Source organism: Hemicordylus capensis, chromosome 6, assembly GCF_027244095.1.
Source record: "Hemicordylus capensis ecotype Gifberg chromosome 6, rHemCap1.1.pri, whole genome shotgun sequence".
Classification (NCBI taxonomy): domain Eukaryota; kingdom Metazoa; phylum Chordata; class Lepidosauria; order Squamata; family Cordylidae; genus Hemicordylus; species Hemicordylus capensis.
The window spans coordinates 156,509,138-156,526,213 of NC_069662.1; the positions used below are offsets into that span (position 1 = coordinate 156,509,138).

The window sequence follows — 17,076 nt, forward strand, 5'->3', positions numbered from 1 at the left end:
GTGTGGGGTCGGAACTCAGGAGATGATTTTGATCTGCCAGTTCTGGATGGGGTCACACTTCTCCAGAAGGAACAGGTACGTAGTCTAGAGGTACTTCTGGACACAAAACTCTCCCTGGTGTCCCAGGTTGAGGCAGTGGCCACAGATGCCTTTTATCAGCTTCGGCTGATATGCCAGCTGTGTCCATTTCTTGAGATAAATGACCTCAGAACAGTAGTACATATGCTTGTCTCCTCCAGACCTGACTACTGCAATGTGCTCTATGTGGGGCTGCCTTTGTACGTAGTCCGGAAACTACAGTTGGTCCAGAATGCGGCAGCCAGGTTGGTCTCTGGGTCATCTCGGAGAGACCATATCACTCCTATCCTAAAAGATCTACACTGGTTGCCGATAAGTTTCTGGGCAAAATACAAAGTTTGGGTTATAACCTATAAAGCCCTAAAAAGCTTGGGCCCTGGGTATTTAAGAGAACATCTTTGCTATGAACCACACCACTCATTGAGATCATCTGGAGAGGTTTGTCTGCAGTTGCCATTGCTGTCCCGAGGCTTTGGAACACACTTCCTGCTGAAATCAGAGCCTCCCCATCTCTTACAACTCTTAAAAAGGCAGTCAAGACGCATTTGTTCACCCAAGCTTTTAATCAGATATTGTTTTAATTGTGTTTTAAATTGTTTTAACAGTTTAGATGTTAATTGTTGTAATGTTTTAATCTCTTTATCTGTTGTAAACCGCCCAGAGACTTGCATTTTGGGTGGTATACAAATGTGTTAAATAAATCAATAAATTAAAATGGTTTTAAGTGTTAGCAAACATAGGTCACACGTCACAATTGACTCAAATGGTTTGCCCATGAGACCATTCAGGACCTGTGGTAAGTCCCATAGAGGAGCCGAGTGTGTCTGGGTGTAAATGGGTCAAACCCTTCAGAAATTGTTCCATTTCTCTTAGGGCAAGAAGCGAAGAGTCCGAGTCCGGGGAAGTCCAGAAGGCTGAAATGGCAGCCAGGTGGACCCTCACCAAGGACATGGATAGTCCGGATTTCTTTAGACATAGCAAGTAAGACAGTATCAGAGTCAGTGGCGCAGCGGTGGGATTAGAACTTCCATGCGGCATCACACATTCTGAAAAATGGTGCCATTTCACCTTATATGAACCTAGTTATGCCTTATGCTAACCAGGCAAAGAGGTACCTTTAAATGTGGTGATTCTCTTTATTTAGCAGGGGGAGAGCGAGTGACCCTATCCACCCCCAGCACAGTACCCCTCCAGTGAATGTTGCTGGTGGTGTCTATCTTACCTTTCTTTTTAAGATTGTGAGCCCTTTGGGGACAGGGATTTATCTTATTTGTTTATTTATTATTTCTCTATGTAAACCGCTTTGGACACTTGTTAAAAAGCAGTATATAAATATTTTTTGTCGTTATACTATGTCACCGTGGAAGGCGTCCTGCAAGCTGCAAAAATGTTCTTTAACTCCGGAGGCCAGGTATCTGGATCTGCCAAGCACAGCTTTCAAACATCCGGATGAAGGATCCATCCTTCTTCCAGGTTCAGTAACAATGGCAGGAGAGGAAGCTGGATGAACCCCTCACAGGAGAGCTAGAGAAGTTGAGGGAACCAGGGCTGGCGTGGCCACCAAGGTGTCACAAGGATGCAATTCATTGTCTGAAGTTCCAATTTCCAAAGAACCCTTGGGAGAAGAGGGACTGGAGGAAACAGATAAAGAAACCTCTTCGACCAGGATATCACGAAGGTGTAGCCCAAAGAGTTCTTTCCCAGACCTGCTCTGGAATAGTAGATTGGGCACTGAGGATTGAGCTCGCTTGCAAAGAGATCTATCCTCAGCAACCCCCACGGTCAGAAAATATTCTGTAGTATTCCCTGGTCCAATTTCCATTCGTGGGACAATGTTTGACTCTGACTCCGCCTGTCTGCTAGAGTGTTGTCGAGTCGCTTGATGTGCACTGCCGAAAGATGAATGTGATGACAAAGCCCAGTGCCAGAGATCCAGCATCAGAGAGAGAGGGGGGTGGGAGCCAGTCCCTCCCTGATAGTTTATGAACACCTTTGTTGTGGTGTTGTCCACCACAATTTGGACATGATGGTCCCGAACTTCTGGGAGGAAGCATCTCAGTGCCTTGAAAACCAGTTAATTTATATGGCAGAGGGTTTCTTCCTCGGTCCAGTGGCCATTTATATGTAGGTCTCGCATGTGAGCCCCCCAGCTATCTTCGGAGGCTTCTGTCATCACCTGCACCTGAGGAGAAGTCCTTCTGAAAGGGGTCGATTGTTGGAAGCTTTGAGATGTGTTCCATCAAGCGAGGGTTCTGCGAACCCAATCTGGGATACACAGCACCTTAGAGTTGTCATCTTTGAGAGGCCGAAAGGCACTGAGGAACCACGGTTGTAATGGCTGCATGTGAAGTCTGGCTGTAGTCAGGACTGACGTTGTCGAGGCCATATACGATCCATCCAAGGGTAGTCACGCCCTCTTTTGGAAGGTAGCTGACTTAGATTTCAGTTGTCCAGGTTTCATGGGCTGGAACTGCCACTTTCTATACTGCATATTGAATTGGGTGTAACAGGGCTGACGAAAGGTATGGTCGTAGGTCTGAGATCCAGACGTGAGGGATTGGAAGGGCCTTTGTGAACAAAAATACCTATTAAATCTTGAACCCAAGGATGACGATGAGAAGCTCATGAACTTGGCCGGCTTTCTCACCTTTTCCAACCCATTCCATCGTTTCATCTGTCTGTGTCTCAAATAAGGCGAGGCCATCAAAGGGAAGGTCTTCGATCCATGTCCGAACATCTGGGTTCAAACCGGAGGACCAGAGCCATGCATGTTTGCATAGCAAAATAGTCCCTGCTAGAGACCTGGCAGCACAATCAGTGGAGTGTCTGGAAGTATGCATTAACTGTTTGCTTAGTCTGCATCCCTCCTTCTGCAGGGAAAGAACAGCTTTCTTTTGTGGGGATAGGAGGGGCTCCAATTGCTCTGACAACTTTTCCCATAATAGGTGGTTGTATCTTGACATGAAGGCTTGATAATTAGCAATCTTTATCCAAATGGTTGAACTAGAATAAAGCCATTTGCCGATGGAGTCCAATCTGCAGCCCTGCTTGTCTGCAGCCCTGCCTGTGGACAGCATCTTGTTCTTAGACTTGGCCTGTGCCACTTCAACCACTACTGAGTTCAGAATAGGGTGTTTCTGCAAGAATACAGAGCCCTCTGTCTGGACTCTATACAGATTCGGCTGCATTTGTATTATTTTGATACTGGTTTTATTGTGCATTTTATGCTATTTATTGGAAATCCTCTTGAATGTATGTTATACAGAGAGGCAGAATATAAAGAAACTAAAACTGAATGAATTAGTGAAAAATATGACACACTATAGCATTTTGGATCACCAACAAGTATGTAGTGCAAAAATCTATATTTTTGCCACAAACATTTAATAATAATAATAATAATAATGATGATGATGATGATGATGATGATGATGTCTGGATAAAACAAACCAGTCAATAACACCTGTCTGACTGTGTAAACAAGAAATAATAATACTGTTTGCCAATGTTCATGAATGCTCTTAGTTTTATGAAGCCTCTGGTTATAGATGCAAAGCTCTAGCTCTCAAATGACTACAGACACAGAACATACACAGTGGTTGAAGCTGTGATCACGGCTTTGAACACTGAGTATTATACGGCTACAGCTGAGGGGATGGGGAGGAGTTCTTGTTACCCTCCAGATCCTATTCCCAACAATACTGACTTGTAGGGAGCAAAAGAAAAAGGGCTCAGTGGTTGTAGGAGATAATTAAAGTGCTAGCAAATCACACCACAGAGTAAGTAAAAGGAGAAGTAGCACAAAAGCAGATCCTTTAATGGGGATAATATAGTTCTGTTACTTGTCAGTTTCCAGGAACCTTTCTAACCAACACTGCTGTGATGAAGATGCATAGTCAGAGGCTAGAATGCCAGTAGTTTGTTACCTGCAATCAAAAGGAATAGAACATCCATGGACAACACCCTAGGGTTTCCAGAACGTCCAACTCGCAGTGCATGCACCCCTTTCCAGTAGACCCCTCCCATCTGTCCCACCCTCTCCCGATATCCATGAAAGAAATGGGGACTAGGAGCTTCACATAGGGGATCTCCAGCTGGGCTCAGAGCAGACTTGGCTCTTTTTCCTCTCAATGAGGCTGCTATGCAGAGCATTTCCAGATGGGCACCATTCCCACACTGGGCTACTGACCAATATTCCATAGCAGGAGCACTATTTGGCAGAGACCTTGCTACAGTTTTCTTAGCATAAAGGTTAGTCCAGACCTGACGGTTGCTCACAAAGCATTTCTGCTGGGACTTCTGTGCTGCTCACCTTGCAATTAAATAGTTATCACATATATACTTGAATAGAAGACTGAATTTAAGATGATCTTGTAACCTTGAAAACTCGAGGTTACTTCAGGATTACTTGTATTTACCAGAAAGGAAGAGGATTCTGAATTTAAGATGGCGCCCCAATTTCTAACAGCAAAGAATTTGGAAAAATCTAGTCTTGTTTTCAAATAAATACAGTATATACTATATGGAAAATATGGCATCATGCAGTTCTCCAAGTTAATCAACAGTTTATGAAGGTGAAAATAAGTCTGGAGGTGAAAGGAAAGGAAGACTGATAATTTGTCCAGGCTCTCACTTACCCTAATATATGGACCACTGTAGGTGACTGGTATTTAGAAAAAACCCATCTTCAACTGTAGCTTTAAACTGACAGCTCTGTCAATTTGCAAGTGTATCAAGTCACTGCAGGGTGACACAAATAAGGCAGGTCTGGTTGCTACTAAATAAGATGGGCCTTTTAAACAAGACATTGTTTATTACTAAATTATGAACTCATCTAAGTGTCCTCCTTCACTTCCATGCACGATTAAACTCTTCCCTAAGCTTCCCGAGTCTTTTTCCAAAATTTGTGGAGTAATTTCACACATAGCACCGGAGATATTGTGGAGTTAATTCGGCTTTTCAGCACTCAAGTAACAATTGTTTTGGGGATTAACATGGCCTGATATATGGAACCAAGCTTCATCAGTGAAAGGTATCTCATGTGTTCATCCAGCAGATTTCACTGGAATCAGCAGCTATGTGCCACACGTTTTGCAAGTCAGGCAGCTTTAATTCATGGGTGATGCTTACTTGAGTTTTGGTGAAGTGCTCTTCTGAAAGACTCCCTATTTACTCTCAACTGTTTCGCTGTCAGGCAGATGTCTTCGGACTACACATGGTACACTCACGGATTTCACTTCTCATCACTCATGGCTCTCCTAGGATAATTCTGTTTTGGCAGGATAACAGATCCTGTGGTGTAAAATATTTTTTTTAACAGCCGGGCCCCTCTCATCTGTGTCACCCTGTAGTTTCTCCAATAGGAAGAGCTAGTAAAGTTTATGGAATAAGTCAGGCAACCTACTACTACTGGTGTTTTTTCAGGAAAACATGCAAAAATAATCATGCAAGTTCGTTCAACTGGCATAATTTACAGAGGTATTTTTCTGGGCACAGCATATGGGTTGCTTGATTCAGATTATGTATTTAGCACATACAGTACAACTCTGCCCGGCTAGTTAAGTAGGTTATATAATTTGAGTGAAATGTAGGGGTGGGGGTGTACTTTTCTAGTTCTGTTTTGCTTCCAATAGCAATTTCTGATTCTTGAGACCCAATCCGAGCCCACTCAAAGGGAACTCTTCCCAGAAATAAATCTTTTCTTCAACTACCAACGCTCTGCCCTGGAAAAATTGGGGATTATTCAGAAAGTCCCATCTCCAACATCACTGTTGCCTGTCTCATAATGGAACTGATGTTATGATCTATGAGATCACAATAAAAGGGCTATAAAAATGCACATTATTTAAACATTTTTATTGCATGAGATGAGCAATACAGATGCAAAAACAAAAACTATACAACAACTTTGCAAATAAGTCTGCATCAAATGAACTTGACACACTTTTGGAATAGTTCTCATCTTGAGAGCGCAAATCTGGTTACCCAACCAACAAGAGTTCTCCTTCCCATGCCTCCATCTCTTCAAACAATTTCTCCCACAACCCTGGAAATACAATGCCAGCAGCTCGTGCTGATCTTAATTCCAAATAAAATTCTTGTGCCAGCTGCTTGTTTCCACCTTTGCAGGCACCGCGGCCAACAAACAAGTTGCAATTAATTACACAGAACAAAGCAGATTCTTCCATATACAAAAGCCCCACTAGTGCAGCTCTCCACAGAGACAAAGAGGCGTGTTCTTGGTCCAGTACAAGACTCAGCATTTTCAGACGACAGAGGACTAGACATATCACTCTGAGCAAGGGAGGCCAGTCTTTGGCTAAGGAGAAATCACCCAACAACAGGATAAGTGGTTGAATGGCACAGTTAATAATAAAGCATCATGACATTCCACAGCAGTCAATGGGCAATACCCAACATATACAGCCCTAAATACCCTCGCCGAGGCATATAGAGAGGCATTATCTACAAACCTGCTTCCTTAGCCAGAGCTGCCACTACTCCAGCATGCTGATTTATGCAGGCTCTATTCACACTGCATGCTCAACACCTGTAACCTACTATTCCACATGCCTGGGCTGTCTGCAGGGAAGGAAGGCCCACATGCTTCTAATGTCTGGCCTATAAGGCAGTTTGGATTCATCTTGGGCAGCAAATCCTGCCAGGAGGGAATGCTTTTTTATGTTCTTATATTTGCAAGATTGGCTTGGCAAATGTGCCTCCCAAGCACGTTTGGGAGGGTGCTGTCAGCTCTGGGCATGGTGAAATTTTTGCTTTTGTTTTTAATTAATGTTTTACTTTTAATCTTGTTGTAAACCGCCCAGAGACGTAAGTTTTGGGCAGTGTAAAAATATGATAGATAAATAAATAAGAAAGATCTACGTGATCCGATGCTTAACATGAGGAGCAGAGAGAAAGGGTTATCACTTGCCGAGTGCTTATTCCTTCGATGCTGCAGTCTGCCTAATCCGAGGAAGGGCAAGTCACTTCAGAATGGCTAGAGTGCCACTCCCAACCCAGAAACATGTTCTGCTTCTGCAAGTTTGACCCTTACCCTCATCTCCCTACTTTCTGCAGCCTCCTCTATCTGTCTAGGAGGTGCTCCCTTCCTCAACAGTTGCTTTTTCTACCTGTCCTGTTTTAATTCAGTTAAATCTAGGTGTAAAAAGGGCACTGTATTCAACTTTTGGTGTTTGGGAGCTTCATGGGTCAGGGAGACGGAAAGAGGAGGATACACACTATCTGCATGGTACAAAAATGATTTCAGTGGCAACTTAAATTATCTGGCATAGAGTAGTTAGTCTAGTGGTTCCCAACCTGGGGACGTCCAACCTGCTGAACTACAACTCCCATCAGCCCCCAATTATTGTGAGATGATGGGCATTGTAGTTCAGCAACATCTGGAAGCTCCCAAAGACCAGGAAGACCTTGGTTCAAGTCCCTATTAAACTACAAAACCTACTACCTCACTGTGTTGTTGGGAAGATAAAATGGGTTAGAGAGACAGCCACATGCAACACCTTGAGATCCTTGGAAGAAGAGTGGGGTAAAACATAACTATATCGAGATAAAAATGTGATTGCCACCGGTGAACCTGCCCCTTCCTTGCACCAAACTGGTAGGGTCGCTGAAGGGTAAGAGTGTTCAGACAAGTTACAGCTGCTATGCAATACAGGAAAGAAAATCAACATGTGGAGCTGAGGGCTGTATGATGATAACAAGAGGGAGATAGCAACAGGGGTAACATGCAACTTGAGTGTCACTGGTTTCCGGAGTTCATCACAACTCAATTTAGCTGGACTAAGGCCTGAGTAGTTGATAGAACGGAGTAGACAGTCAAGTCAACTGTAAGGAGAACATAGAGAAGGAAGGGAAGAGGCTTCACCAGGCAGAGCAGAGAGCTAAGCAGGAAAAGGAGGACCGGAAAAACAGCTCCTCACCGGATCTAGAATTTGTGGCCTGTCACAGTGGGGAGCCAGAAGTCAGAGCAAGCAATATGTGGGGAATCTTTCAAAATATCTAGTCAAAATGTACATGTGAAAGGCATTATAATACAAGAAAAAATGCAAGAGAATGAATCAGCTGTGAAATACCATCCACCATAGACCAGACATGAAATGCAGTTAAAGCTCGGATGCTGACAAACAGAGGATTCCAGATGAGGGTGAGTAGGGATATGCACTTGTAGGGAAATTGGACCGGGAACTTTAAGAAAAAGGAGAGCAGGTTCTTAGCAGCTCGCTGTCACCCCACCCCATGCAGCTTTCTGCTGGCCTGGTGTTCATCCCAACAACTCCTCGCAGGGCGCCAAAACGTGCACCATTCATGTGGTCAGCAACACCATGCTGACCACGCCATGTGCGTGTTGGTGCAGTGGGGGTGTGTGTGTGATTGGGATGGGTGCCGTCCCAGCAGGAAGCATGGTGGAGAGCAGATAAGGACCTGCTCTCCTTTTTCTTAACGTTCCCGGCCCAATTTCCCTAAAAGGGCTTGAATTGTGGATTGTGCACATCCCCAAGGGTAAGTCCAGGCATTGTTGGGGCAAAAAAAACCTAGCAAGAGCTTACAAGCCTAACAGAGTAATGAGAGAGAATTCTTGAGTTGCCTGCACAGGTTACGGGTGGAAGTACTTTGCCCACCAGTCCCCAAAACCCAGAAGCCAGCATCACAGACAAATTTAAAACTCTTCGACATCAAGAAGGCCTGAAAAATATGCAGATATGCAGGAAGCCAGATAAGAAAAGCCAAACAGACATTCCAGTAAAGAACATAACTCCCAATGGCCACTCCATAAGATCTTTTTCATAGTCCTGGTCAACTACATCCTACTAAAATGGGCAGGGCATTCCACTGCAAGACAACAACAAAAGAGCCGTTTCCCAATTATAAAATCCATCTGTGGCAGTCTGAAAATAAGGTAATGCCACCATTTCTAAAGTTCACTCTCATTCAAGGTTATATCCTGAAGGCAAAAAGGCTCCAAAGTACGCCAAAAAAAGAGCATATTTTTCTATTGCTTTTGCTATAGCAGCTACACACAGACCCCCAAAAGCAGAAGCTCTGCATTATTCAGAGCAACAAACCTCCTGGGAATGCAAGAGTGAAATAGTGAGCAGCAAGTTAAGAGGTCAACACAAACTTAAGGAGTCATTCTCCCACATTCATCTCAGCTGGTGTTAGATTCTGTGCCATAAGAAAGTGTCATTCTGCGAACACCTATATCAGGTCACGGATGTCATGATCTATTAAAAATCTCACTATGAAACAATAGTGTAGATTTGCCACGTTTTATTATCATAAGCTCTGCTGGTAAAATATTTCCCTCTGTATTATGTGTTTATGGTAATCCTGTTTTTGTGTTTTATTGGAAGCCACTACGCTTCCATGAAGAGGGGGTATAACTCTATTAACCAGATACACATTTGGTTATTCACTGTCCCCTGCCCACCCCCACCCAAAGAGGGGCTTTTGCCCAGTTGAAGAACCGTTAATCTATCAATATGCCAGGAGTTCTAAAGAAAATAACATACTTTCTGGCTCAGGCGATTTGAGGCCTAATGGTTGCAATCTGCAGAATTTCAACCTTACAGACTGCTTGGGAGTAGGGGTGTGCATGGAGCAGGCGCGGGGGGGGGTGTCCTTGAAAAGGGTCCAGCGGGGCGGCAGCGTACCTCCCTGCTGCCCTGTTCCCTTGTTGGACTGGAAGTGACAGGAAGCACTCCATGTGCATACGCATGTCGTGCACAAGCACGCGCCCAATGTACACGTACTGGGTATGTCCTGTCACTTCCAGTCCGACAAGGGAATGGGGCAGCAGGGAGGTACGCTGCCACCCTGCCGGACCCTTTTCAAGTGCAGCGCCAGTGGGGGAAATGTAGCAGGAGGAATAAGAGCACCATCCCCTGCCCTTAAGGGTATCTCCCCCACCCTTCATCGAACTGGCCAAACTGCCGGTCATTCGAACCTGTTCGGAGGCCCATAAAAGGGTCCCCAAACAGGTTTGTGCACATCCCTACCTGGGAGTGGAAGTGCCCAGCATGGATCTTCCCTGGGTGGGGAGCAAACTAATCTCTAGGGCTGTTGCTCCATTAAAGAGATCTCAACTGATACCCTAAATGAATTTTAGCAGATCAAGTGCATATGAAGTCAGACTATTGTACTGAGGCACACACCGTTTTTGGACTATACATGTGGGTATCATAGCAAACATGATCTTCAAAGACTTAACCCCTACCACAGAAGCGTCAAGCTAGACGTGATGCAGAGTTCCATGACTGGAACACTGAACAAGCAGTCAAGGGAGGGGAAGGGCAATGCAGGTTAGGGCAGCAGTGCAGCGAGGCAGAACAGACCTTCCCCCTCCTGCACCCACAACCCTGATTCACATTCCACTCCCCACTGCTTCAAAACTGCTAATAACCATGAACGGGGCCCAATCAAGACCTTGGGGTGCATACGACAGGGTGCCAAATGCTGCGTCCCCCTCCCCACTTCATGGCCTTGCTGCCACCTCACTCAGCAATAGCAGCACACAGAGCTGTTCTGTTCTCCTCCTCAGAGTGCTGCATTTGAGAAAGAAAGAGAAGGGGGAAGACAGGCGGGCCACAGCATCTCCCTGGAGCCGACCACTCACTCATCCTCCACACTGCCTCCTTCTCAATGCACGGTATTTGAAAGGGAAGATGGGGACAAGTGGAAGAGGAAGCCCGAGGGGGCTTCTCACGTTCATGACGACACCCACTATCAGGCCCAGGGTACCAAAGGTGGATACTCGGCAAGTCAGAGTGTCTTTGAGTTGATTAAGATGCAACCAATTGAACTCTACAGCGTTACCTTTTCCCTAGCTGAGCAAACGTCTCCAGGAAGCGAGATCAGGACTAGCAATAGCACTAGCTCCAAGCCTCTGACTCTCCAGCTGTTGTTGAACTAAAACTCCCAAAAGATTGTGCCTGGGGATCGTGGGCAACATGGTTCAACAAGAGCTGGAGAGCCAAGGCTGTCTACCCCTGCCTCCTGCACTTGGTCCTGTTGCTGGGAGGACAAAGTGAAATGGCAGGTGTCAATTTTGGGGTGGGGGGAGGAAGAGATTCTTCACTTCAGCCAATTCCTACATAGGAAGCACCCTGTTTTAGGAAGTAACCTGCATGTGGCTCATATGCAACTGTTGTGCTTGAAAGTCTGTATGTGGGGTCGCACTCTTACCTATACAGACGTGCTTTCCTTGTAGAAATGGTCATATGTGAAGTAGTGTGATATGTTTCATGAGCCAACACAAAGGTGTGCTCATAGTTTACCCTGAATAGAGAAGACTGCTCTAGGATTCTGACTTTGCAAACAGTTTTCAAAGGTGTGCACTGATTGGACGCAGGATGGAAGCTCACTGCACTGTCCCACAATGCTCCCGTCAGCCTCACAATTCTTGCCTAATGTTAATGGCACAGCTGTGCTGAAAAACTTCACCAGTAACTCCAGTATCAACAGTTCTGTCAACGGCTCTGAACAAAAATTAAAAAGGAAAAATGTCTTCAAAGGCTGGCAGTTTTGAACCTTTGCAGGGAAAGCTGCAATACTAGATCAACTGGTCGTTCAGAAAGAACATGACACCAGTGACCCACATGAGAACAGGTTTCGATGGAGCAGTCAAATCAAAGTGTTGAGCCAAAAGAAGAGTACCTGGGTGCCTCAAAGGTGAGCTATCAAAAAAAGCTCTACACAGAGCTCTGAACTAGACATCTAGCAGGATTTGGGATCTTTGCACCACACAGAGCTCTGACAGATTAAAATCTTTTTGTAAATCCAGACTATCAAAACTGGCCAGACTCCCTCCCCTGCTGGCAATAACTCCCCTTTTCTCGGTGCAATGTGTCGAACAAACTAACATGGGTTTCAGCTTTTTGACAAACTACTGAAAATTTAACTAAGCATTTTGATATGAGCGACTTTCTGCACTTTCCATTTCTGTAGTGGGTGGGCAGGACAACTCTGAAACACACTACACTAAGAGAAAGCAGTTATACACCCACCTGAACCCCAGCCCCGACCTGTGAAAACACACACGCCTATCTCGCCCAAGAGTCTCAAAGGAAGATACAGCACTTACGCAGCACTATCACTAAGAAAAGGCTTGCTTCACTGCGACAAGTGCAAATATCACACCGTGCAGTCATATCCCCACTGCACTGAGCTTCACTTGCCTTTTCTACACCCGTGCACAGGAAAACGCAACACTTCAGTTTCCACAGGTTAGAATGAAGGTGCATATAGGTGGCTCCTATCTGTGACAAATAAGCCTGTTAAAAACTCTGTGCATCAAAGAACTTCTTGAACGGATTCTCCGAGTAGGAACTGGAAGAGAGTCCTATCCCATGACGACAGCAGACTATTCTGGCCCCGAGCCAATGCCACGAAGGCTTGAATCATGCACACAGCTGGAGCTCTCTAAAGTCCTTTCCCCAGGAGCTCATACTGCCACGGGGGCAAGCCGATTTAAAAGCCTCTTGAGGAGTGGGAGATGCTGCAGTGAAACTCTGTAAAAAGTCCTGCCTGCGCACAACTGCCTCCCTTCCCCACTCCCCTGCACAGTTCCCTCATATCCTATCCTTCATTTCTAAACCACTCTGTTCACATGTCCGGCTTTACATGCCAACCTCTAGCTTCTACATACAGTCTTTCTAGGTTTCTTACTCCTCTGCTCCTGCTCGAGAACGTTTCCTATTAAGCATACCTTTTAAAGATGCCTCGGTAGTTTGAGCCATTTTTTCAATCTGAATTCTATCAATTTGACAAGTGTCAAAGAAGAAAGAGCAAACAGTACAATTACAAGGCAAACACACACACACGTGCGAACGCACACACATTTCAAGATTCAAACAACTTCCTAAACAGTTCACAATGCTAGGATTAGATGATCAATGCTAGATGCCTGTCCCACAGATCTCCCAAGAACTATTTCTACAACAGGGGTGGATAACTTATGTTAGCCACTGGGCTGTTAGATACACCTTGTCTCAGAATGGGCTGGAGGCTATGCTTGCTATGGATATCCAGTTGTCAGGAAGAAGCCCAACTGCAGACCCTGCAGAGTGTTTGCATCCAGCATGCTACACACCAAAAGATGAGCCCTCAGGAACAGTCTAGCCAAGTCACTGTCTAGGCACCCCCAGGCTTCTCCTCACTCACCTCCCTTCAGTGTGTCCTTGGGGCAGAGGATTGTTTGTCAACATACAGGGGAATGGAGTGGAGGAATACTTTATGCTAGACTTTAGCTGAAGGGCCTTCCTATGGATTGTGTAAGTATATTATACAAGCAAGATCTGAGGCCAAGGTAAAGCCCAGACACTTTTTTTTTTTAAAACTGTGAACAGCTAAGCAGTTTCCCACTTTAACACACAAACACATACACACACACACACACATACACACACACTGTCCCAGGTGACAAAGGAAACCTCTTTAGCATACCCTCAAACTTCCCTCCAACTTAAAACCCAATAAGACATTCATTCTTATTCTACTGTCGAACAGATCATTTTTCTTATTTCAATACTGTTTCTCCTTTGCTTGAACTTTCCTGAAACACCATCATCTAAATTGCTCTGTTCACTACTTCCATTTATATCCATGCCAAAAAGGATCCTGAAAGCGGCTTATATTACAGGAGGAGATGCATATTTATTCCTCTCTCTTCAGTGATGTCCCAGTTTGTTTACATATTTCTTAGTCTTGACATCCAAAACTGTACTTAGTTGTCAGAGCATAACTAAGTAGAGAACAATGTTACTATCAAGCCCTGTCCTGGACATCACGTTTCCATTAAAGGGACAAAGGAGGAATCTGTTCTTCTGGACATAACCATACTGATTACTTGTGTCATCCACTACAACTCCCTGATCCGCTTATGAACTGTCATTAGATAGCAATCTTCATTTCTAATCTAAATCAAAATGAAGACACAGCATGCTACTTATAAGCAGCCTACAGTCCACATGCATGCAGGTTATGCTCACCTGATCTCTAACTTAAGGTATATTAAATAAAGATGTACACCACTCTGAGTTCCTCGGAGGGAGAGCGAGATACAAGTGTGAAAATAAATAAATAAATAAATAAATATTCCATCAGCTCAGTGGGATCATTTGAGATTATGGTATGGGAAGGGATGCACACATCCCAAATAGCAAAAAATATAAATGTATATAAAACAGAATGGCTACACAGCTTTGCCCACACACGATTGTTCCTATTCAAGATGAATGCAGGAAGACTGGAAGTGCGAGTTGTCCTAAGCTTATTCTTGTCTGTTTCTTTGGGGTTTTGCCAGTGACACCAACAGGACAGACGCAGACCACAACCAACCAACCACAAGGAGGAAACAGAAGACAGACAAGCCTGGTAACTTACCCCTCCTGACAATTTAATCACCCTGACTTTGGTGCCGACATGGGGCCCATCTCCACTACCACTGTTTGCCCGCTGCATGACAGTCCTTTTCATCCCAGGCATCAGCTCCTGAGGTTGGCTTTGCATCGATGCCACCCGAGCAATCTGAGATGGGTTCAAATGTGCGGCAGGAGGCTTTGCTTGCAACCCTTTATGCAGGATCGGGAGCTCATTTTCGGGCACCGTCCTAGCCTGCCTTAACTGCTTCACTGTCTTTATCTGCTGTCCTTGAAACTGCGCATGATCCCCAGCCTGCAGAACATTTGCGGGCTTCGGCTGAAGAGCTGGGGGGTTCGGAACTCCTGGCTCTTGCTTTTTAACCATCAACCTGTATTTCACATTTTGACGGGGCTGTGAGCCAGGAAGAGGAAGCAGCGGGTTTCCGTTGGTGGGCAACTGCGGCGTTTCCTCCTGCTCCTCCGGCTGCATGGAAGACGACTGTTGCTGGGCCAGCCGTTCCAGCAACTCTCTCTTCCGAGCCCCAGCCTGAAGCTGTCGCCTGAGCTCCTTTTGTTTCAGGATCTCTTCTCTTAGACGCTTCTGCTCTTCTATCTTCAAGCGGTACAGTCTGGTTTCTTCATCTTCATCAGGAAACTGCAGAATAGCAAAGGTAACGAGTCAGAAGGGGTAGCAACTCCTACCCAATTTGATCAAAAGGATGTTGTTTCTCTTTCAAAAGAGGAGAGAGAAAGAATTTACTATAATGGCCAGCTCTCCAAGGATCATTTGAAACCTACCAATGCCGTGCTAATGTTTTTCAATGACATGGCTATTAACATAGGTTTATTAGCCATCTGTTAGCCAAGTTACAAAGGGTCAGAGAATGTATGATTCTAGTTTGGACTTTAAAAAAATCAGAATGCCGAAATGGAAGCCTTCTAAGCTGGAACTCATTTAGAAGTTGCTAAAACCAATTAAACTATTAATATAATTCAAGATTGCAAAATATTGTTTCAAATGGAAGCAGCAACAATACCGAGGCAGCCCACTGTCACACAGGTTTTATCTTGCTCTGTTCTGACAAACTAACAAAAGGTAGGGTGGTAAATGACCTGAAAGGCCCTGATTAGAACTATTGATTTTTCTTACAGAATTTTCAGCCTGATCTGAAACTCATTTGTCACACAATAATTGGTTATAATGAACAGCACAAGTCAATCTCTCTGACCTTGAACTCATGCACTCTCTTCAGAATTAAAATGTTGCCAAATGCAGTGCTGGAATATTAATGGTATATCAGGAATGGCTTTAATATTCCAGGCTTAAGCTTTTCTGGACGAATGGTACCCTTTGTGCATCAAATAACCTTCCTAAAGAACCCGGCACTCTGGCAGCAAAAGCATCCTTAAGAGGAAGGTATAGGAAAGCAAAAACATCAAAAAGAAAACCAGCTTCAAATGTTGCTCCCAAGTTAGCAAGTTTCAATAGGATACCTATTTTAATGGGTAATATCTCCTACAAAAATAGCTTTATTTTAAATACAATTGTTTTAAGTTCCAAATCACCATCTAGATGTTATTTATAATGAATTTACTATACTGTACCTTTCCAACAAACAGCAGAACTATTAAAATTTGGGGCTCATTTCCGATACAGGTCTATCAGTATTTTACTCTCCAGTTCAGTTCTAATTCAGGAACGAACTTTAAAATGTGGTTTGATAACCATTTTAGACACTTTAAACCAGTTTAGGTAAGTTTCAGGCCCGAGGACACCAAACTCTTCAACGTTAACTCTATAAACATGAATACAATAGTGGTAATCTAAATGTTGATAAAGATGTTTTTTAAACTTATTTTTGAATAAGCCTTTAGCAACAAAATACATGCATCAACAGGAAAGTAAAGCTAATTATACAGTTGAAATCTTGACTGAGGAGCGTGAATGCAGTTCAGTGCAGGGGGACATGCCTTACATGCAGAAGAGCCTAGGTTCAATCTGTAGCAACTCCAGGAAAAACCGGGGAAGCTCCATTCCTGGAGTGTGGCTGTCAAGTCAGTGTAAACAATACATTGGTAGATGGACCAATGATCTGGTTCAGTGTAAGGCAGCTTCATCTGATTAACTGAACTGCTATTTTGAACTGGCAACCACTGAGTGTTTAGGAGTCCCATTCTGCTCAAATTCAAGGCAATCAAAAGATGAGTTGGCTATTGAGAGTTATCAACATGTATCTGGAAGATAATAGCTGAAATCCAGACATGAGCAGTCCCATTGAAATTAATGGGACAAATCAGTCCCATTCACTTTCCCATTAATTTCAACACGACTGCTCATGAGTAATTTAGGTTGGCTGTCAGCAAGCGCCATCAAATGTACAGACCGAGGGCAGGGGATTCTGCCTGGATAATCCTGGTGCCATGTGGAAGCCACATTAAGACTCTAGTACCGGGAACCAAAATGATGTTTTTATTGTGAAGGACTTTTGTAAGCTGCTCTGAAAGCCACTTGAGGCTAAAAAGCAAAGGACACATTTTTAAAATATCTGAATTAAGAGGACACAGAAGTTGATGGGGGAGAGTTGAGGAAATCCATATCTACCCAACCCAACTTTGTGTC

General features: G+C 44.3%; 1 protein-coding gene across 9 annotated transcripts in view; it reads right to left on the minus strand.

Moving 5' to 3' along the window:
• RBM33 (RNA binding motif protein 33) overlaps window positions 1–17,076 on the minus strand; it is a 136,573-nt gene that overhangs the window by 34,751 nt on the left and 84,746 nt on the right. For 8 of the 9 annotated variants that reach the window (XM_053260043.1, XM_053260047.1, XM_053260038.1 and 5 more), the window contains one exon: window positions 14,479–15,111. In XM_053260043.1, the coding sequence (XP_053116018.1) occupies window positions 14,479–15,111 (633 nt within the window). Of the gene's footprint in view, window positions 1–5,915; window positions 6,398–14,478; window positions 15,112–17,076 lie in introns of those variants that run through there. The other variant, XM_053260046.1, reaches the window with a different exon arrangement.